The sequence below is a fragment of the Hemiscyllium ocellatum genome, chromosome 6 (genome assembly GCF_020745735.1).
Source record: "Hemiscyllium ocellatum isolate sHemOce1 chromosome 6, sHemOce1.pat.X.cur, whole genome shotgun sequence".
Lineage (NCBI taxonomy): Eukaryota > Metazoa > Chordata > Chondrichthyes > Orectolobiformes > Hemiscylliidae > Hemiscyllium > Hemiscyllium ocellatum.
Window position 1 is genome coordinate 102,198,625 of NC_083406.1, and position 24,409 is coordinate 102,223,033.

General features: G+C 39.9%; 1 protein-coding gene across 1 annotated transcript in view; it reads left to right on the plus strand.

The window, feature by feature from the left end:
- Window positions 1–24,409, plus strand: part of LOC132816841 (proteasomal ATPase-associated factor 1-like) — a 48,558-nt gene that overhangs the window by 10,874 nt on the left and 13,275 nt on the right. The window contains exons 3-8 of the mRNA XM_060826819.1: window positions 819–922; window positions 1,030–1,119; window positions 2,754–2,852; window positions 3,631–3,781; window positions 7,666–7,860; window positions 17,477–17,568. Of these exons, the coding sequence (XP_060682802.1) occupies window positions 819–922; window positions 1,030–1,119; window positions 2,754–2,852; window positions 3,631–3,781; window positions 7,666–7,860; window positions 17,477–17,568 (731 nt within the window). The remainder of the gene's footprint in view (window positions 1–818; window positions 923–1,029; window positions 1,120–2,753; window positions 2,853–3,630; window positions 3,782–7,665; window positions 7,861–17,476; window positions 17,569–24,409) is intronic.

Below are 24,409 nucleotides of genomic sequence, written 5' to 3' on the forward strand. Positions count from 1 at the left end.
ATTTACAACATAATCTGCACCTTTGTGACCACCTTAGCTGGAATTGGTTCACTCATTTTAGTTCATAAATTGTCTGTAATCTTGTGGCGTGGACTATTGCCACACTATGCAGTATGATAATCCACTTACTATGGGCATAAATTATTTGGACTTCTAATTTCAAAAGTATGTTAAATCAGAGCTCAGTATCTTTGAAATATGTGCTCGCATTTTAGAGACAGATGCATAAACAGCGCACACAAGCACTTTGAAGAGCTTTTACATTATAAAGCTAACATTCTAAATGAGTTTTACAGTGATTGGCTTTTAGTGTGAATCAGTGCCAGTGGTGATATTGAATCCACAGTAATCTAATTTCAACAAATGATACAACACCTGAAGTTATCTGCAAATTCGTGCCATGATTTGTCATCTTTCCAGTATAGGAAGATCTTAACAAAAGAAATATTTTCATTTTTATGTAACACACTTCACAATGTAGAGACATCAAAGCCAATTAAGTCTTTTTTTAGTAAGTTTTATAGAAGTGCAATTGCTGTTGTAAGAAAACATTTCAGCAATGAACATAGTGAGGTACCACAGTCATCTGTGCAATGGAATAAATATTGGCCAGAAAGCAAGGGAGAACTTCCCTGCTATTTGAAATTCATGAGGAAGTCTACTTCAGGCCAACCTGAGAGGATAGATGGGCCTCCATTTAACATCTCATCTGAACAACAGAGATTTCAAAAGGTGGTGATTTATTTGTTGTTGATATCTCCCATTAATGTCATATTATAATTAACAACAACATGGTCTAATGTCCATTTCTAATTTAGGAGCAGCTACTTTATATGGCTGTATAAAGTGTCAAGGAGTTGGTAAAGATGGGGTCCCAGTGGTAACAGCTTCAGAAGGGTTTGAAGTGACAGAGATTACAAAGGTGAGATCTTCCTCCATATATTATTTTTGTTATTATTGCCATCTGTGAAAATGTAGCATTTAGACATTGAAAAATTCAGTTTTTTAGAATTTTTATTTTCGTTGCAGAAGAGTATTCTAATCTCTTGTCCTGATGGGAATGCAGCCTCAAAGTTTCTTATGCCTTATACATCCTTTTCTAGAATACACACTAAAAGTGTAAGTCTGTTTTTTTTAAAATTGTTTTGTGTAAGCTGAATAATGTTGATATCTTTCCTGAAGTAAGCATTTGTAGAAGTGCGATCATTGTAGGAGGAAAAATAGCAGTTTTCAAATTAACATGTTTGTATAGCATCCTAATTTTTATGTTCAATTAGGTGTTACATCACAAAGGTTATCTCTTATGTATTGGTGTCTCCTGATAATTTAGAGAATATTTTAGTTAATTCCCAGCGCTAAAATAGTAAAAGTTAAAAATCTCACAACACCAGGTCATAGTTCAACAGGTAGCTGATTAAGGAGCAGCGCTTTGAAAGCTAGTGCTTCCAAATAAAACTGGTGTTGTGTGATTTTTAACTTTGTCCATCACAGTCCAACACCGGCTGCTCCACAGCAAAAGAACTATCTGTTCATAGATCTGAAAACTAACTCCGACGCCACTATTCAAAGTGAACATGATCTAAGAATTCATAGGCAATTTCTTTTGCAAATGATTGTTTACCAGGCAGTTCCTAGCCTGTCCTGGTTAATGGATCTTGATCTATGATTGCACATTGTTACTAAAGCTAAAATTTTAGATCTGTAATTTATTAAATGTCATCCAGTTAAAACTACAAATAATTTTTTTCAGTGAAGGCACATTTTTAAAATTCATTTGGTTCCCAAGCTCTCTGAAATATTGTCCTCTTGCTACATGAAAGTAGCAGCTTATGCTGGTGTCCAGTTCTATTGCATCAACAACTTCTTACTTAAGTGAATACAATCCACATTTCAGCCTGCGTGTGCACTAATTTTTGATTAAATTCCATTGTCTGGCAGTTGCTTGTACCAAGTTTGCTGTCAAATCAATCAGTTTAGGTTTACTGGCTTCTGTCCATTAATCATGGCTCACCAAACATGGAGCCCCTCTCATCTTTCCCTCCTGCATGCATTTGCTCCTGATACAGCCTCTTGATTGCCCAGATGTTAGGAAGGGGGCGGAGTGCTGCCATCTCATCAGCTCGTGCAGGATCTCTCTTGTCACTTGTGACAAATGAACAAAATTATAAATAATTGTAGTTATGAAGAACAATAAATTAATTTGAAGCTATATTCTAAGGCATACTAAGTGCACAGTAATCTAATCTATTCTTCATGTGCTTATTATTCTATTTCCCCCTCCAGATTTTGAACTATGTTACAGGATAGAGTGAGAAACCTTCCTTGATTTTTGATGTTGCAGTCTCCCACAGTTTTATCCCCTGCCCCTCTTCCACTTCCATTAAACCTTTATAAGTCACTATGAGGCACATATGAGCAAATCCTTTTGTCCCCCATGTTGAAATATCAAGTCTCTCTTCAGCAATTCATCGCAACAACATGCTGTCAAGTAATAAGTTGAAGTAATGGAAGCTGGAAGGTGCTCCCCTGTAGATAAGCTGGTTTGAAAATATCATGTGAAGGCCCTAATTGTTCATAAGTCATAGACATTTTTGTTTGTAAAATTTTACATACGTTTTATTAAAAACAGTTTTGAGTTTTGGAAAATAGATTCTGGTGTTTATACAAGGCACTGATTTTGTTGAACCTGATGTATATTTCAAATAAAATTGTATTTTCCAAAATTCTTTATCTCTTTTACCCTTGCCCCCTAGATAACCAGTATAGATATTTCTAGTGGTGGAGGGCTGGGTGTATCTTGCAGTACAGATGGGACAATGCGAATCTGGCAAGCCAACAATGGAGATCTGAGGGTTTGTGTATCTATTTACTTTATATGAATATTGTCGATAATTTACAGTAGGTTCACAAAAAGTACTGTTACAATTTTCCTTAAATGCCAAGTAGTAAAAAATTTATAGTCTTTGACCAGCTTCTATAGAAAGATTGTGATCTTATTCATTCTGGTTTGAATTCTGAATCACTCTTTAATATTAAACATGGTAGCAAGTTGGATGTGTTTTTTTAAATAACTTGAGAATTTTCTACCCAAATTAATTAATGTAGACAATAACAGATACCTAGGAGAGATGATTGAGTCATAATCACATAGTAAACAAGATGACATTTATAACAGTTATATGTGAACCTTGAGATAGAATATTGATATCTTATAATCGTTCTGTTGTAGCTATTATTTTGAATTAGTTGACCCTGTAATGTCCAAGTAATATAATTATACTTTTGGTGTATTTATTATGGGATATGTTTGAAACGCCGATTCTCCTGCTCCTTGGATTCTGCCTGACCTGCTGTGCGTTTCCAGTGCCACATTTTCAACTCTGATCTCCAGCATCTGCAGTCCTCGCTTTCTCCTAGTATTTATTATGGTTGCTAATGCAAAGTGAACTGGCAATATAATTCATTAGTAGTGACAACCATACTGAAGGGTTCAGTGTCATAATAATCGTTGCCACTTTATCTAGCGTCAGGTATTGATCTGTGGGAAGTATCACACCTGATGTTTCAAAGTGTGTGCAGATATGTGTGTATGTGATTTGGATCTAATCCATTGTCAATTTTAATTTTTAGAGAGATCTGGTTGGCCACGTGTACGACGTGAATTGTTGTAGGTTCTTTCCGTCTGGGATTGTGGTTCTAAGTGGAGGAATGGATGCTCAGTTAAAGATCTGGTCTGTTGAAGATGGAAATTGTTCTGTAACTTTGAATGGACACAAAGGAGGTATACAGAGCTTTTACCACAACATTTTAAGAAAGAAAACAGTGATGGTATTCTGTTTTACGTGTAACAAAGATTTTGAAAAACAAATCTATTAAAAACATTGTAAATTTAGATACAGGGTCAGAACTTGGTATACATTGACTGTTTTATCAGGTTTACTGTAGTATATATTTTGGAACAGTGGTTAATGTCTTGCATTGAAGGAAGGAAGATGTTTGTGATTGTTGGAGAACAATCATCTCAACTCCAGGGCATCAATATGGAGTCCCTCAGGTTAGTGTCTTAGTTGCTTAGGAGCACCACTACCTGCAAGTTACACTCTAAGTCACACCCAATTGTGACTTGGGACTATAATATCAATGCTTTGTTGTTATTTGGTCAATAACCTGGATCTCTTTTCATAGTAGTGCTGTGGATGTGCCTGCACTCCCAACAAATGCAGCAGTTACAGAGTTATAGAGATGTACAACACGGAAACAGACCCTTCAGTCCAACTCATCCATGCCGACCAGATTTGCCAGCACTTGGCCCTTAGCTCTCTCTAAACCCTTCCTATTCATATACCCATCCAGATGCCTTTTAAATGTGGCAATTATACCAGCCTCCACCACTTCATCTGGCATGCACATCACCCTCTGCATGAAAAAGTTGTCCCTTAGGTCAGTTTTTGTCTTTCTCTTCTCACCCTAAACCTATGCCCTCTAGTTCTGGACTCCCCCAACTCAGGAAAATGACTTTATCTATTTACCATATACATGCCCCTCATGAATTTATAAATCTCATGCTCTGATGCTTCAGGGAAAATTACCCCACCCTATTCAGCCTCTCCCTATAGCTGAGGCAGCTCAACACTCCCCTCTCCAGGGTCATTGAAGAACAATGCTGGCTTAGCCAGTAATTCAATAACCCTGTGAATGAACGAATGGTATTTATTGGAAAATTTATCTGCTTTCTTTTCACTTTGTGCTGTTTTTCCTTCCTCCTCTCGGTGAATGCTTCTCAGTGCTAATCTGGACCAGATAAAAAATTGATGAAATTCGGTCAACTATAACTTGGACTGATTGAAAATCAACTTTTAAGCAATTACATTTTTTCCCCAATTCCATCACTATTAATAAATAAAATGCTCCAGTATTAGTGGCTTTGCAGGTGTAATTGAGTCATTTAAAATTGTTTCTACCTATGTTTATTTGAAGCTTGTCATAAAGTCTTAACATGATTGTGATATCTACCTGAAAGATAAAATCGAAAATTGCAACTAAACCCAAGAAAAGTCGTCATTGTTCTTTTGAAGTTCTGCTGTGATGCATGCAGTCACTTTTTTTCTTGTTTGTTCCAAGGTACACTTCTCACCATCTCTTTAAACCGCTGAACAAAATCTTCGCACAGTCCATCTAAATGGTTAATGTTAACTGTTGTGGCCAATATTTGAGAACAGTTGTATGCTTAATCCAAAGTTTCTGGATACATTTTTATTTTTGATTTGTAAAGCATGGTACTATTCACTGCAAACAGCTTTCTAATGTTCTGGAAAGAAAATCCTCAAGTAATTTTCTTATGTAATGACAGAGAATAGTAATAAATAATTAAAAATATAGGCAGTTGCTACATGTATTTGAACTTGAGCAGAAAGCTAATTTTGCTTGGCTTTTGAAGTTGTCTTTTTAATTTTATTCTGCAAGACAGCATGTATATCTGATGTGTTAACATCCTTTTTTTGTCCTGGCAATTTGAAATGTGTAATCCAGTAATCTGTGAATATTGTAACATTCAGGAGAGCTTGGTGCCTCAATATTAGCTACATTCAAGTGCTTGCTATATTCGGTTCTACATCGCAGTAGGCAGTAAGATTTTCAATAGGCCACTCAGTACAGTTCAGGGACCATTAGAGTGAAGTTTGAGTTATAACCATCTTGTGATTGTATGAGAGAGCAAGAAGCAAGCTTCATGCAGAAACGTGCAGCTAAGAATGTCACTGATTCTATGTAGTTGGGCCTTGGAGAGACGTACCAAGAGCAATTGGATAGCTCTGTGCAGTACAGGGAGATTGTGAGAACATGTAAAGTGCAGCTAATGTTTGCTGATTGGGCCTTAGGAATGTCCTGGAGGCTAAGAGTATGACAGCTCAGCGCAATTAATACTCCCAATACAGCTGAGAGATCTGACTGAAAAACATGTAAGCAGTATTTGCTTGGGACAGCTGGGCGACGTTGAAGCTCAGAATAAAAAAGAACCCAAGGGTGGTCCTGGTTGTCGAAGCTTACAACCTGTGAAAAACCGGCCCTGAGCTTGTCAGTAAGTACTGGAGTGAGTTTCCAGGAGCCCAAAGACCTTGGACCCAGCAAAATGAATATGAGCAGTTATTGAGGTGGCCATGATGGAGTGTGTTTTGAGGGTGTTCCAAATCTGGGACTTTAATCGAGAAGATTGAAATCTCATGTAAATATTTGATGACCCACAGTGTTGCTAATTACTGGAGGTTGCTGAGAAATCTATGGGATCTACCTTAGAACATTGAACATTGAACATAGAACAGTACAGCACAGTACACACTCTTCAGCCCTCAATGTTGTGTCAGTCTTCTATCCTACTGTAAGATCAGATTAACCTACATACCCTTCATTGTACTAACTTCCATGTGCCTAACGAAGAGTCGCTTAAATATCTTTAATGTATCTGACTCCAGTACCACTGCTGGCAGTGCATTTCACATCCCCACCACACTGAGTAAAGAACCTACCTCTGACATCTCCCTAAACCTTCCTCCAATTACCTTAATATTATGCCCCCTCATGATAAACATTTCTACCATGGGCAAAAGTCTCTGGTTTTCCACTCGTATCAATGCCTCTCAACATCTTGTACACCTTTATCAAGTCATCTGTCATCCTTCACTCGAATGAGAAAAACCCTAGCTCCCTCAACCTTTCTTTAAAAGACATACCCTCCAGTCCAGGCAGAATCTTGGTAAATCTCCTCTACACCCTCTCTAAACCTTCCATGTCTTTCCTATCATGAGGCAACCGTTATAGGAATATTCTAAGTGTCGTCTAACCTAGACTCTAGAGCTGCAGCATAACCTCACATCTCTTAAACTCAATCTCCTTGCTAGTGAAAGTGAACACACCCTATACCTTCTTAACAACCCTAACAACCTGGGTGGCAACTTTGAGGGACCTATGGACGTGGACATCAAGGTCCCTCTGTTCCTCTACACTGCCAAGAATCCTGCCTTTAGCCCTGTAATCTGCATTCAAATTCGACCTTCCAAAGTGAATGACTTCACACTTTTCCAGGTTGAACTCGATCTGCCACTTGTCAGCCCAGTTCTGCATCCCTGTTAATGTTCCATTGCAACTTCCAATATCTCTCCACACTATCCACAACTCCACCAACCTTCGTTGCATTTTTAGTTGATCTGTTCTAAGGGGTGTATGATTGCAGTTTGTCTGTTATCCATGTAATTAATATGTTTTATTCAGTAGTTTGTAGAATGTTGACATCAAATGCCTAGGCATTAATTATCCATCTGCAATCTTAGTGAACCTCTATTCCAGAACATTAGCCTAGAGTTCTGGAATACTAGCCCAGTGACATTACCACTATGTCACTGCATCCCCTACATTGTATTATTTTTCAAAGTTTATGTAGTAACAGTGGAATATTGTGGCTTTTATCTCTTAATACCTGTTATATCACATATGATCTACTTCAAAAAATATTACTGGTCCCTACCCAGATCATAACACACGTTTGGTGGTTCTGGTCTAGAATCATAGCACATAGTTTCTCACTCAATATTGAAAATATCTTTGTGTTTATACCTTATAGTGATTTTAAAAGATGATGTTTATTAAAGTTGGATTTCCTTTTTAACTTTTTAGGTATTCTTGATACAGCAATCATAGAACGTGGACGAAATATCATCTCAAGCTCCAGGGATGGAACAGCAAGGTTGTGGGATTGTGGGAAGTCCACTTGCCTTGCAGTGTTGGCAGATTGTGGGTCTCCCATTAATGGCTGTTCACTTGGTGTTGCTGAAAACACAGTGAATTTGGGTTCTCCTGAGCATTCACCAAGTAAGTAGACCGTTGAAACAGATTGTCCAGCATCCCAAGTTGTTCCACTTACTCCTTTCAAATGTTGAAGCATACGGACCAGGAAGATGAACTTCATTCCCATTTCGTGGTGTTACACAATCTTCGTGTGGGTCATGATAGGTCCCGTGGGTGGAACTAGGTTAGGGGGGACTTTTGTACTGTTGCTGATTGTGCTTCCCATCCAAATATCACTGTTGTCCTGAATTGAACCCAATCTAATGTACACAACAGCACAGATTCTATATGGTAAACTGATTTTTCCATCCAAAGTTGTCAGTTTGTATCCCTTGAACTAATGGCTATAATGACAGTTAAGAGACGATCGTAAAATTGTGGGTCACGTGTAAACCAGACCAGTTAAAAACAGCAGATTTCCTTTCTGAAAAGGTGTTAGTGAATCAAATAAGTATTTTACGACAAACAGCAATGGTTACTTTATGGCCATTAAACTAGCTTTTAATTCTACATTTTATTGAATTCAAATTTCACCATCTGCCATTGAGAGATTTGAACACATGTCCCTTTAACATTAGCCTGGTCTCCAGATCACAAGTCCAGTGACATTACCACTAGTCATTGCTTCCCTGAATATTTAGTCATAGGGTCATACAGAACGAAAACAGACTCTTCGGTCCAACTCGTTCGCACTCACATGACATCCCAGTCCAATCTAGTCCCATTTTCCAACACTTAGCCCATATACCTCTAAACCCTTTCTATTCAAAAACCTGTCCAGCTGTCTTTTTAAATATTGTAATTGTACCCACCTCCACAGCTTCCTCTGGCAGCTTATTCCATACATGCACCACCCTCTGTGTGAAAAGGTTACCCCTCAGGTGCTTTTTATGTCTTTCCCCTCTCACCTTAAAAATATGCCCCTTAGTTTTGGACTCCCTTCCCTTGGGGGGAAAGACCTTGGCTATTCACTCTATTTATGCCCCTCAAGATTTTATAAACCTCCATAACTTAACCCTTAGCCTCTGCCGGTTGAAGGGAAAAAGACCAGCCTATTCAGCATCTACCTGTAGTTCAAACCTTCCAGTCCCAGTAACATCTCCTGTTTAACAAAATCGTAGGGTGACCAGAATTGTACGCAGTATTCTAAAAGTGACCGCATAAATGTCCTGTCCAGCTGCAACATTATGTCCTAACTCCTATATTCAATACACTGACTAATGAAAGCAAGCATGTCAAATGCCTCCTTCACCTTCCAGTCCTCCTGCGACTCCATTTTCAAGGAACTCTGCACCTGCACCCCTAGGTCACTGTTGGGTAACACTCCCCAGGGCCCTGCCATTAACTGTATCGGTCTTGCCCTGGTTTGCCTTCTCCAATTTTCTTACATTTGCCCACATGGCCATATCTTACTGACTTTGGTCTGAGCAGTGTGGGCAGTTTCCCCTTTTCACTGCATCATTAACAGGCATTTGACATCTCAATTGCTCCTTCACCGCTGTTAGCGATCTCCGCCTTAGGCTCTGGACGCCCTCATCGACTGTTCCCACTGTCTACAATATAAAAACCAATGTTTACCAGTCCCTTTCAGTTCAAGCGAAGATCAGACTCTAGACATTAATTCTCTTTCTACGCGTTCCCTGATCTGTCTGAAGAATTCTGTTAAAGCATATCCGGGAAGATTTAATAATGTTTCAGTTAAAATTTACACTAGCAGTTGACGACCAGGCTTTCAGCTGTCTAGTCACTACCCATTGGAATTCCATTTTTGCATTCCTCTGCTTCTCCAACACCATTATTTTCTTTCAAGGCTATCTGTGAAGCACAGCTATTTGCTCAAGCATTTTTCTCTTCCCTCATAATATCTTTCTGCCATCCATTTATTTATGATTATTCCTCTGAAAGAACACTGATTTTCTTCTGCTTCAAGGGTACAACATAAGCGCAAGTTGTTGTCAAACCTTGCTTTCAAAATGTTGCCGCTCTTCCAGGATCTCATTGAATAGAATTATAGATTCTCTGTTGAGACAATAACAAATGAGTTGCTAATTTGATCTCTCACCTTTTATTGTACCTACTCATGGTTTATCAGTATCTAAGTTGCAAGTGCTGTTTTTTGGTACTGTTTGTAATTTTTAGAAAAATTTGTAAATTTTTTCTTGCTATTTCATGAGATGTGAGCATTGCTGGATAGGCAGTATATTATTACCTATTCCTGAGTTCCCTTGAGAAGATTGTGGTGAGTTATCTCCTTCCACCACTGTGGTCTATGTGAGGATTAGCTAAATCCACGGTGCTGCTTGGGAATGACATACAGAATTTGATGTAGCAACAGTTTCCATACATCTTCTGTCATTGTTCTTCTCAGTATTAGAGGCACAGGTTGGCATATGTTTATGAAAGACCTTTGGCAAGTTACTGTAGTGCATCTGTAGACCATGCACATTGCTGCCATTGTGCATCAGCTTTTAAAGGAGTGAATGTTGGCAGTGCTGATCTAGTAGTCTGCTCTGTCTTGTATGGTACTGGTTTTTTTGAGTGATGGAAATACACTCATTCAGGCACATGGAAAATATTCCATCCCACCCTAACTTTTGCCTTGTAGATTCAGTATTATAGCTGCACTTGCATAGCAAAGCTGTTAACGTTGGGAAAATCCGAAATGTGAATTTGGTGCAATTCACCATGGTTTGTGGAATGAATGGTGCAAAGGTTGGGCATATACTCATTGGAGTTCAGAAGAATTAATAATTTTCTTACTGTATTATATAAGATTCTGAGAGAGTTTGGCAGAATCGCTGCTGATGTTTCCTCTCTGGGAGAGGGATGGGGGTATCTAAAACTAGAAGGCATGCTTTGAAGGTAAGTGGATCTTCCATTTAAGGCAGAAAAATAGAAAAGATCTTTTCATTAGGGTTGGGGAAATCAAACTGGGGGCATGTTTTTAATGTATGAGGAGAAAGTGACCTGATGGGCAACTTTTTCATACAGAAGGTGGTTCATACGTGTAATGAACTGCTCGAGGAAGTGTAGATGAAGTTATAGTTACAACATTTAAAAGACAAGTGGGACGAGTTTTACTTTGGGATACTTGGTCAGCATGAACAAGAAGGAACAAAGGGGCTGCTTCCACGCTGTATGAGTATTCTTCTCCCAAATGATTTTTAGTCTTTCAAGGTATCTTCCACAGAGAAAAATGGAGTTGGGTCATTGGACACATTCGTGACTGAGTGATCCAGATTTTTGATTGTCAAAAAAGCCTGGGGATATGAGGAAAGTCGTTTTAAGACCACAATTAGATCTGCCATGATCTTCTTGAATAATGAAGCTGATATAATGGGTTAAATGGGCTACTACTGCGCCTATTTCCTATGATCTTGCATCTTGCGTTAATCAAAAATCTTTTTTATCAGTTTCTAAGGTGATGGAGTTGCTATGTATATTCAGTGGATACCCCTGGGATAGTGAATGAATCCAGTGGTCTTGGTGCTGTCTCTTGAGGAAGAAGATCATTTGCCATTGGATTGTGTTATTAGATAGGCTTGGGATGGGATAGTAGTTTTTTGTTTCCAGTTCTCTCTTTCAATCGATCCTCCAGCCAGGTTAAGATGGGCCCTGCACCTTTTGTGTTTAATTTTTAAAAGTAGTTCCTTGCAATAAAACATGCCTACCAAAAATCAGTTTTAAACTGCGAAACCTCTAATTTACATACAGTTTCCCACACTCATGCAACTCTATGTGATCTCCTAAATCTGGAGGTTGATGAACTTGGAGACTTTCCTCATCATACATTTGGGGTGTTAATAGTTATGATTAATATTAATGATGGAAAGGAATCAATTTAGGTAAAGGGGCAGTACAGAGAGATCTGGGTGTTCTTGTACACCAGTCAACAAAGGTAAGCATGCAGGTACAGCAGGTAGTGAAGAAGGCTAATAGCATGCTTGCCTTCATAACAAGAGGGATTGAGTATCGAAGCAGAGAGGTTCTTCTGCAGCTGTACAGGGCCCTGGTGAGACCACAACTGGAATACAGTGTGCAGTTCTGATCTTCAAATTTGAGGAAAGACATTCTGGCTATTGAGGGAGTGCAGCATAGGTTCACGAGGTCAATTCCTGGAATGGCAGGATTACCTTATGCTGAAAGACTGGAGCAACTGGGCTTGTATACCCTTGAGTTTAGAAGACTGAGAGGGGATCTGATTGAGATATATAAGATTATTAAAGGATTGGACACTCTGGAGGCAGGAAACATGTTTCTGCTGATGGGTGAGTGCCGAACCAGAGGACACAGCTTAAAAATACGGGGTAGACCATTTAGGACAGAGATGAGGAGAAACTTCTTCACCCAGAGAGTGGTGGCTGTGTGGAATGCTCTGCCTCAGAGGGCAGTGGAGGCCCAGTCTCTGGATTCATTTAAGAAAGAGTTGGATAGAGCTCTCAAGGATAGTGGAATCAAGGGTTATGGAGATAAGGCAGGAACAGGATACTGATTAAGGATGATCTGCCATGATCATATCGAATGGTGGTGCAAACTCGAAGGGCAGAATGGCCTACTCCTGCACCAATTGTGTATAACAATTAGAGCAATTGGTTTTTGCAGCACATAAATAGAGCTGTGTTGTTCACATTACAAAAAAAACTATGTTGCAGAATGTAATCCCCAAATACTAATAAAATATCCTGAAATCCAATGTAATAAAAATGAACTTAATTTATTCTTCACCTTGAAGCAATGGCCTTGATGGTAGGCCTTCATTCTGGGCTGTTTTGCAGTTGTTTGAGTTTTTGATTTGTTAAGTTTTTTTTTAATGCAGCTGTGTCAGCTGTTTAAAAAGTCATGAGCTTTACTGAGATTTGTAGGTTGGCATATTTGCGGTTCCACAGTGGCTTGTTGAAAATTCTCATGATGCATCTTTCAAATAAACACAGGGTTTGTCGACAGCAACTCAAAAATCCAAAATTCAGATCCAAATAAAATTTTCAACCCAAATCTTAGGTTTCGGATTTAATGAGGGACATTTCTGGCAGATGTTTCTAACAACTGATGCTTCATGTATTTGCTAGATGAATGAGAGGTGATTTAATCGAAACATATAGTTTTCTGAATGGGCTTGACTGGGTAAACACTGAAAGGTTGTTTTCCTGACTGAGGAATCTATAACATATGGGCACAGATTCAGAATTAGAATCATAGAATCCCTACAGTGTGGAAGCAGAGTATTTGGCCAATCATGTCCACGCTGACCCTCTGAAGAGCATCCCACCCAGACCCACCCACCTACCTTATCCCTGTAGCCCTGCATTACCCATTGCTAATCCTCCTAGCCGGTATATTCCTGGACACTGGGCAATTTAACATGGCCAATCCACCTAACCTGCACATCTTTGGACTGTGGGAGGAAACAGGAGCACCCTGAGAAAACCCGCAAAGACACGGAGAATGTGCAAAGTCCACACAGTCACCCGTGGATGGAATTGAACCCCCCTGGCAGTGCTAACTGCTGAGTCTCGGTGCAGCCCCATTTATTTATAATTTCAGATTAAGATGGAAAGTTTCTACACTTGATGCATTGTGAATATTTAGTGTGTTCCACTTAAGAGAGTTATGGATGTCTATTATTGGGCATCAAAGCTGAGATCAGTAGAGTTTTGGTATCTCAAGGAATGGAGGGATATGAGAATCAGACAGGAACATGGTATTGTGGCTTCTTAACTGGGGTCCTATCATCAATCTGAGCATTCTTGAAAGGATCCCACAGCACGCTATGTGCCATGAGCTCAGCAATACTCCAGGCCTGGGCGAAGTAAGGAAAGCCATCCACCAGCTTAAGAACATTGGGGATGCTAGAGCAGACAGTATCCCCTCTGAGGCATTGATGTGCGGAGGCAAAGATTTCCTGCTGCAGTTACACACTCTTGTCTGCCTTATCTGGAAGGAGAATAGCATTCTGGGAGAGCTTCGAAATGCCACATTCATGAACATTTTCAAAAAAAGGAACAAGTCTGACTGTGGTAACTTTAGGGGAACCTCCTTGCAGTTGATTGTTGGAAAAGTCATTGCCAAGGTCCTCCCCAACTGTCTCCTCCCTGAGACTGATAGACTCCTCCTGGAATCATAGTGTGGCCTCTGGCCACGGAGGGGCACAATTAACATGATTTTCACTGTGTGACACCTGCAGGAGAAATGCGGAATAAAGAACCTACCCCTGTACATGGCTGCCTTCAACTTTAAAAAGGTCATCAACACTGTCAACCAGGCAACATTATGGTGTGTCCTTTTCTGCTTTGGCTGCAGAACGAAGTTTGTCACCATCCTCCACCTGCTCCATGATGATATAGAAGGTGTTGGTAATGACAAATGCTTCCACCACCGACCCATTCCCCATTTGGACTGGTGTCAAGCAGAGCTGCATCATTGCTGCAACACCTTTCTCGATCTACCTCACTGCCGACAAGCTTCCCATTGGATTGGAGCTAACCTATAGAACCAGCGAGAAATTATTCAACCTCTGCTGCCTTCAAGCCAAAAACAAAGTCACACCAACTCGTGTCATCGAACTGCAGTATGCAGATGATGCTTGCATGTGTTAAATTCAGCGGACAAACTCCACATTATTGTCAATACCCTTACAGAAGCATATGAGAGCATGGGTCTCAACCTAAGCGTCTGCAAGATGAAGGTCCTCCACCAACTTGGCCTGGCATTGTAGAATGAACCCCCAATTATCAAGGTCAATGGGGAGGCCTTCGAGAACATTGGCCACTTTCAATACCTCGCGTGTCCGGTCAACCAAAGTAGTTATTGTTAAAAAGATCCAGCACTGTCTCCATTGTACTAGCACAGCCTTTGGTCTTCTAAGGAAAAGCATGCTCAAGGACAACAACATCACATCTGACACCAAGTTTATGGTATACACAGCTGTGATAGTACCCCTTCTCTAATGTGGCTCTGAGATGTGGATTGTCTACAGCAGACACCTCAAGGTACTGGAGCACTACCATCAACTTTGCCTGAGCAAGATCCTGCAAATCCACTGAGAAGAAAAACGCACCAATGCCAGCGTCCTCTACAAGACCAACATCCCTACAATGAGGCACTGACCACCCTTGATCAGCTGGGCACGTTGTCTGCAAGACCAACATGAGCAGATGCTCTACTGCCAGCTCTGAAACAGCAGGCATGTCTTAAGTGGACACAGGAAGCGCTTCAGGGATACCCTCAAGGTCTCACTCGCATTTCCACCAACACCTGGGAATCATTGGCCCAAGACTGTGCGAAGTGGAGGAGGAGCATCCAGGACCTTGAGACTTGCTGCTCAAGGAAGCCAGGCAAAACAGCATAAGAAACAGGCCTGCCACACCAGTGCACTACCCACCCCTTCCCAGGTTCACTTTCTGCCCCAGATGTAGCAGAGTCTGCAGAAGCGGCATCAGACTGTACAGCAACCTATGGACTCTCACTGAAGGTGGAAGTGAGTCATCATCGACTGTGAGGGACTACCAGTGATGATAATTGAGCATCAAGGCTGAGACCAATAGAGCATTGTACCCCAAAGAATGGAGGGATATGAGAACTAGACAGGAAAGATGTGTTGAAGCTTAAGATCAGCCGTAATTGTACTGAATGATGTATATGTTAGAGATCTAGATCTTGATGTGCAGGGGAGCATTTCAAAGTTTACAGACGAATACAAACTTGTAAGTGCTGAGGAAGACAGCGTACAACTTAAAAGCACAGAGAAGTTGGTAGAATGTGCATCTAGGTAGCCGATGAAGTTCAGTAAGATTTGAGGTGATGCATTTTAGTAGGAAGAACATAAACAGACAGTATAAGATATGCGAGAGACAATTCTTATGAGGATGCACAGCAGAGGGCCCTGGGTATATATGTACATCATTGAAGATGGCAGGTGGAGAGAACAGTTAATTAAACACACAGTATTCTGGGCATTATTAATAAAGTACAAGAGTATGTAGAGTACAAGAACATAAGAACTAGGAGTAGGCAATTCAGCTCCTCAAGCCTGCTCCACCATTTGATAAGATTATGGTTGATCTCATCTTGGCCTCAGTTCCACTTTCATGCCTGGTCTTCAAACCCTTTAATCAGCGATTAATTAAAATCTGTCTAGCTCCTCTTTTTAAATGTACTCAATCTTTCAGCATCCACCACACTCTGGAGTAGTGAAATCCACAGATTCATGACTGTTTGAGAGAAGTAATTTCTCATCTATTTTAAATCTGCTACCCTTTATCCTAAAGCTATGACTACTTATTCTAGATTGCTGACCTGAGGGGACATCCTTTCTCTTATCTAATTTGTCAATCCCCCTAAGCATCTTCTATATCTTAATTAGATTTCCCCTCATTCTCCAGAGAGTATAGGCCTAAACTATGCAATCTCTCCTCATAAGACATGCCCCCTTATCTCTGGAACAATCTAGCAAATTTCTTCTGAACTGCCTCAAATGTAACTGCGTCTTTCCTCGAGTAAGAGAACCAAAATTGTGCGCAGTACTCCAGGTGTGATCTCACTAAGGCCTTTTATACTCTATTTCTTTCACAATAAATGTTAATATTCTATTTGTCTTCCATATTACCTGCTGTAGAGCAAGGAGATTATGCTGGATTTGTACAGAACTCTTCTGAGATCTCATCTGGAGTATTGTGTGCCGTTCTGTGCACCAGACTACAAAAGTAAAGTCACCATAGATCTACCAGATGACAGGGCTGCTCTCATTATAGAGGTGTTTAAACATGAGGGTCACCATGCCTCAGGCAGGTGGAAAGGTTGAGAAGGAGAGCTCTTCATAGTAACATCAGCAGATGCAAGAATTGAACCCATGTTATTTGTGTCATTCTGCATTGCAAACTGGCCAACCAACCAATTGAGCTAACCATCTTTACCAGACTGTAGGAAGGATGGGAACGTACTGGACGCAAAAGAAACTTAAAAGAATGGTTCCAGGGATGAAAAACTTCAGTGATGAGAAGAGATTGGAGAGGTTGGAATTGCTTTCCTTAGCAACAAGAAAACTAGGAGGAGATTGAACAGAAGGTTTCAAAATCATGAGGTCTGGATAGAATTGATAGAAAGAAACTATTCTCACCCATGAAGGAATTGAGGACTGAGAGCGCACAGGCTTAGTGATTTGTGAAAGTAGCAAAAAGCTTTATGGTTTGGATTTGGAATGCACTGCCCAGAAGTGACTTGAATATTACAATATGTTAGGGTATGGAGGAAAAGCAGGAGAATGGCACTAAATCATAATTAAAGAGCCATGATCTTTTACATGATGGGCCAGATGGCCAATTTCTGCACCAAAAGACTTATGTTTTTCTGCAAATGGTGGAGTAGGTTATTCTGTTTCTATTTCTTATATTCTTATGCTGTGATGTATGTGCTTTTACTTGTATGTACCATTGTGAAGAAAAAATGACTGATGGAAATTATGCAAAGAAATATTCATTATATATTATGTTTAATAACATGGTATTTGCTAATAGTGAATGATAGCTCACAAAAATGTTGAGGTCTTCAAATTAATGTGGGCATCCATACGGTTGATTTAATTCATGGTTGAAATATTATTCTTTTCAAATTATATCATATTTTAAAATCAAACTCTGCTTACCAGGTGAGCGTGAAATAGGGACGGAGGGAAAATTGTTACTTTTAGCCCGTGAAGACAGAAAACTGCAGAGCATTGGACTTCTCAGTAGACAACCAGTAAGTGCTTTTTATTGTTTGTAAGATTGAACCTTTTATGCTAACCTGATATATTGATTCAGATTGTGCATACTGTAATAACGTGGGAAAAGCTTGAATATAAAATACAGGTTTTGAGACTTCGGCTCAAATTAAAGTAGTTATAGCCATTAAGTGGTAGTTACTGTTGTAATGTGGGGAATGTGGCTGTCAATTTGCAAATAGCAAGGTACTGCAATGAGTTAATGACCAGATGATCTATTTGAGAGATGTTGCTTGAAGGATTAATATTTGATTAATAAAATGTTTCAGCTTTTAAATTATGGATGAGATAATTTATTTTTATTTAAATTCATGGGTTTCCACATGTATTTCCAAATCAAGCACTCAGTTGGAATCAAACCAAGAACACCATAAATATCGCCAAGTGATAAGGTACAATTATAGAATTAAAAGCTTAAACTCTGGTTACTAACATTATGATTGGAACTAGTGGCACACTGAAGCAACCTATTGAAACTTTATAAACAGAAGCAAAGAATGCAAAGGCAAGAAGTTTATTTCGTGAATCGCTGGTTAGGTCACAACTGGACTATTGTAGTCAGTTTCTGCAATGCACTTTCGGAAAGAAGTCAAAGCTTTAGGGCAGTACAAAGTTGACAGTGAGTTGGTATGAGAATTCAAAACTTCAGTTACAAGGAGGGATTGGAGGAGCTGGTGAATTGTGTCCTTCGAGAGAGGTAGTTAATGGGAGTTAGCCATTCAATCCTTTTGAGCCTGCTCCACCATTTGGTGAGATGATGTATGTCAACACCATTTTCCTGTGCTATTCCCATATCCCTTAACATTTTTAATTTGTAGAAATCTATCAATGTCAATCTTGAACATACTCAACAACTGGTCTCCGTTCTAAATATATTCTAAGACTCTGTTCCCTGATTCTAGATACCCTGCTAAGGAAACATCCTTCCTGCATCTACCGTGAATTTTCTGTGCCTGTTTTATTCCTTTAAACTTCAAGAATAAAGACCTAGTCCTCTTAACTATCTGTCCGGTGCTGGAAATAATTTGGTGTACCTTTGTTTCACTCCCTCTATGGCAAGCATATGTCTCCATGGGCAAGAAGATCAAAACTTCAGACATTTCTTCAAGTATGGTCTCAAAAAATGGCTCTGTATAATTGCAGTAAGAAATCTTTATTTCTATGCTCAAATCCTCTTATAATAAAGGCTCCCTACTATTTGCCATCTTAATTGATTGCTGTACCTGCATGGTAAACTTCAGCAACTGATGGACCAGGAAACCCAGGCCCTTTTTGAAATTCAGTGCTTTCCAATCCCTTGCCATTTAAGAAGTATTGTTATTTCTGTTTTTCCTACAAGTGTGGAAAGCATTGTATTCCATCTGGCAGCTTTTTGCCCATTCACTTAGCCTCTCCAAATTCCCTTGAAGTGTCTTTGCCTTCTGCTCACAACTCCCGCTCCCAACAAGTTGTGCACCTGCAACTTGGAAATATAACTTGTAATCCCTATATCCATGTCATTAGTATGACAATTCTGACAAGCTGAGGCCCAAACACTGATCCATGTGGTATTCCACATTAAACCTGTAAATCTGAAAATGACCCATTTGTTCCTATGTTCTGTTTTCTACCTGTTAATTAATTCTTAATCCGTGCCAGTATATTTTCCCACAGTTCCATGTGCTCTAATTTTGTTTACTGATCTCTCGTGTGGAACCATATTAAAAGCTTTCAGAAAGTCTAATTATCACCATATTTTAAACTCATTTCAAAAGCCCATATTATTTGCAATCAACCTAGTTGGATATGTCTGGAGTGGGTAGGACTTGAACCTGGGCTTTTATAACCTGGTATAGGGGCAGTACCATTGCATCACAAGAGCCCTGGAACTCAGCTCTTTTCAAATAGTCATATCTGGATATATTTAAATCAACCTGTTCAGATATGTGTTACGACATGGAAATGAATCCCTCTATTAATTAAACCTAACAACCAGAAAGGCTCGCCTCATAATCTGTTGAAATATTAGTGACAGTGAATTCTGAAATCCCACTATTTAAAGAAATAACATCAGTTTATTTTCTAATTCTAAAAGTGAACATTAAACAAAAACTAATCATAAATCTAAGCCCCCCTTAACTGCTTACTATCTGCCTCCAACTCTATAACAATATGCTGTTCCGATAAGACAGTTATTAAAATTACATCAACTTAATTTCAAAACCCCACAGTCTCTGTTGTCGTCTGTGTCTTCACTCTCTGGCTGCAAATCTCCGTGTCATTGTCTGTCTTTTTAACTTGGATATGTTTCACCAGAAAAGGTACCGCAGAGTGTTTTCTAATTTCTTTGAGGGCAAGATGTTAAATATGGGTAATTAGCTCTCCAGGAATTACTCTTTCTACAGCAGTTGCACTCTGACCAATTTTCAAAATGTCCGTACTCTTATATCCCCAACTTATTGGTAAAACAATAAGTTCAAACTCAATTGGATTTTAGTATCCTGGTGCATAATTTCAACTAGTTAAGTTCGAATTGTCGTCCAAACAGCAACCAAAATTCATGTATCTATTTCACAGCTGAAAATGTGTTGCTGGTTAAAGCGCAGCAGGTCAGACAGCATCCAAGGAACAGGAAATTCGACGTTTCGGGCACAAGCCCTTCATCAGGAATATCTATTTCACAGCCAAATGTTAGATATTTTCAATTTTCCAGTCCACTCTGGAACTGCCATCTCATCATGTACACAACTGTTGTAATCTCTTAGTCCAGAACAGCATTCTGTCTCTCTCAAAGGTGCAGTACACATCTTCAACTTCATACTATGTTATATCACATCTTTTGAGCAGGTAGGATTTGAACTTAGGAGTTCTGGCTCAGAGTTATGGACAACTAGCCCTTTCTCCTCATACATTTTTTAAAAAATGAAACCGTCACTGGATCATGTTACTTAGACAACTAAAGTATGGTTAGTCCAGTTAAGATTCTGTTGAATGATAATGCTGAAAATGGGGATATTGGGAAATTCGGTGCAGGTACCACCATTGAATGTCATGGGGCAATCAGATTGTCTCTTATTGAAGATGGTCATTGCCTGGCATTTGTATAATGTAGATGTTGCTTGCCACTTTTTAACCCAAGCCTGGATATTGTCTTGAATGTGCAGTCATCGGTGACCATCCCTACTTCTGGCGTTATGATGGAGGGTAAGTCATTGATGAAGCAGTTGAAAATGATTGGGGTGAGGACAGTACCCTGAGGACAATAACCTTAGAGATGTCCTGGAGCTGAACTGACTGATCTCCAACAACCACAATCTTAGTCTAAGTACTTTACCCCTGATTCTCATTGACTCGAATTTTGCTAAGGCTTCTCGATATCACACCCAGTCAAATGTGGTCTGATTTCCTGGCTTAGAGTAGGGACACTACCACTATACTGTGATACCCCCCTTTATTGTGTTTTAAACATTTTCTAATCTTTCGGCTCAGAGATGTACACTACTCGAGGGCAGTTGAGGCTTGGACCCTGGCCTCCTTTCCCAGAGGTAGTGTCAGTGCACTGCATCACAAGCACCCCTGAAGAACTTGGCTCTTTTTTCCTCTTGAGATGCTATTGTGCATGTCTGAACACTGCCAAATCTGTATGTTGTTAATTCAGCAAACAATATCTTGAAAAATGTCCATATTACTGAGAAGGAAGTGATGGATGTCTTGAAGCACATAAAAGTGAATAAATCCCCAGGACCTGATCAGGTGTAACCTAGAACTATGTGGGAAGCTAGGGAAGTGATTGCTAGTCCCCTTGCTGAGATATTTGTATCATCAACAGTCAAAGGTGAGGTGCCAGAAGACTGAAGGTTGGCTGACATGCCACTATTTCAGAAAGGTGGTAAGGGCATACCAGGGAACTATCGACCGGTGAGCCTGACTTTGGTGGTGGGCAAGTCTTTGGAGGGAATCCTGAGCGACAGGATGTACATGTATTTGGAAAGGCAAGGACTGGTTAGAGATAGTTAACATGGCTTTGTGCGTGGGAACTCATGTCTCACAATTGATTGTGTTTTTTTTTGAAGAAGTAACAAAGAGGATTGATGAGGGCAGAGCGGTAGATGTGATCTATATGGACTTCAGTAAGGCGTACGACAAGGTTCCCCATGGGAGACTGGTTAGCAAGGTTAGAGCTCATGGAATACCGGGAGAATTAGCCATTTGGATACAGAACTGTCTCAAAGGTAGAAGACAGAGGGAAGTGGTGGAGGGTTGTTTTTCAGACTGGAGGCCCATGACCAGTCGTGTGCCACAAGGATCGGTGCTGGTTCCACTTCTTTTTTGTTATTTATATAAATGAATTGGATGTGAGAATGACAGGTATAGTTAGGAAGTTTGCAGATGACACCAAAAATGGAGATGTGCTGGACAGCGAAGAAAGTAACCTCAGATTACAACAGGATCTTGATCAGATGGGCCAATGGGCTGAGGAGTGGCCAATGGAGTTTAATTTAGATTATTGCAAGGTCTGCATTTTGGGAAAGCAAATCTTAGCAGGACTTATACACTTAATGCTAAGGTCCTAGGGAGTTTTGCTGAACAATGAAACCTTGGGATACAGGTTCATAACTCCTTGAAAGCGGAATCACGGTAAATAGGGTAGTGCAGAAGGCATTTGGTGTGCTTTCCTTTATTGGTCAGAATATTGAGTACAGGAGATGGAAGGTCATGTTGTGGCTGTACAGGACATTGGTTAGGCCACTTTTGGAATATTGCATGCAGGATGTTGTGAAACTTGAAAGGGTTCAGAAAAGATTTACAGGTAGGTTGCCAGGGTTGGAGGATTTGAGCTATAGGGAGAGGTTGGATAGGCTGGGGCTGTTTCCCCTGGAGCATCGGAGGCTGAGGGGTGACCTTAAATAGGTTTATAAAATCAAGAGGGGCATGAATAGGATAAATAGTCAGTGTCTTTTCCCTGAGATGGGGGAGTCCAGAACTAGAGGGCATAGGTTTAGGGTGAGAGGGTAAAGATATAAAAGTGACCTAAAGGGCAAACCTTTCACACAGAGGGTACTATGTGTATGGAATGATAAGGTGGGGGGAGGGGAAATGAAGAAACTGGTGAAATCTATGTTAATGAAGTGGTTGGAGGGTCCCAAAGCAGAAGATGAGACATTCTTCCTCCATGCGTCAGGTGGTTAATGTGTGCCAATGGAGGAGGCCCAGGACCTGCATGTTCTTGTTGGAGTAGGGGGACAGTTGAAGTGTTCAGCACGGGGCAGTGGGTTGGTTGGTGTGAGTGTCCCGGAGATGTTCTCTGAAGCGCTCTGCAAGTAGGCGTCCTGTCTCCCCAGTGTAGAGGAGACTGCATCGGGGGCAACAAATACAGTAAATGACATGTGGAAGTGCCAGTAAAACTCTGGATGTGGAAGGCTCCTTTGGGTCCTTGGACGGAGGTGAGAGGGAAGTGTGGCCACAGGTTTTGCAATTCCTGCAGTGGCAGGGGAAGGTGCCGGGAGGGGAGGGTGGATTGGTGAGGGACATGGACCTGACAAGAGAGTCGGGGAGGGAATGGTCTTCATGGAAAGTGGGTAGGGCTGGGAAGGGAAATATATCTCTGGTGGTTGGTGGGGTTCATTTGTAGGTGGCAGCAATGGCGGAGGATGTGTAATAACATCTCTGAACATGTTGATTAGAAAACATTTTTGAGCCTTAAAGAGATATGTAATTCTGACTCTGACAACCTAATCCACTATAGTCAATTTGTCCCTCATACCTTCAATTTCCTTTGTATAGATTTAAGATCATAGTTTCTGATTGTTACATTTGAAAGTGATTTGGTCACTCATATTATGATCAGTATTCCCAACAGTTCCTTTACAGCACGATTATTAATTTATCCTTTTTCATTGCCCAATACTAGATAGAAGCTTTCAAAATTCTGTAATATTTTGATATAGCAAATAAAAAGCAACTGTTTCCATAAGAAAGGTCCATACCCGGAAGACACAGGTTGGTAGAATTAATAGAATTGAGATGAAGAGTTTTTTTAAACCAAGGTTTTCATCAGGAATGCAATGCCTGAAAGGGAGCTGGAAAATGATTCATTAATCATTTTCAAAAGGGAGTTAGATAAATGCTTTTAAGGGATACGTTTGCAGGGCTACTGCGCAAAAGGGCAGGCAGATGGGTCAACTTAGCCCTTTATAAGAGCCAGAGCAAGTGGTATTGCTGTATTGTTTTATGGTTCTTGGACTGAGCAGAAATCAATATAATGATAGTAGTTCACATAAAAGTAAAACACGTTATGAAAATAGCACAGATATTTCAGTGGGATAGGGAACAAAAAGTAGTTCAAGTAAATATAACTCAACGCAAATACCAAAGTACTATACAAACAAAACATTCAGTGCAAGAATGAAGGCTCCTTTCCTCCATTATTCTGTGCTGAAACTGTTTTGATACATTCATGCTTCGCATATTGATTTACAATAAAAGAAACTTGTAGGAATGTATGCCTTAAAATGTTTTAGTGTTTACATCAATATTTAAGATCATATCAAGACCACCATAATGCATGTAGTTAGATATGAATGCTGAATGCCAATTTATGTTGTGATTTAATATCATTTAATCTGGTGGGTTGTGTCATGAGTTCTCCTGAGGGAAATTAAATGTGTTTGGCAGCTTGAGCTGCAATCTTGTATTTGTCTCTAAGCAGTTCTTTTTGTCAGGGAATGTGACAGGAATTAAAAATGATGACATTACTTTTTGCAAAAGGAAAGAAGAACTGATAAAACAAAAAAAAATCTATGCAGAGGTATTCCTTTGAGGTTGAAATGAGCTTTGTTT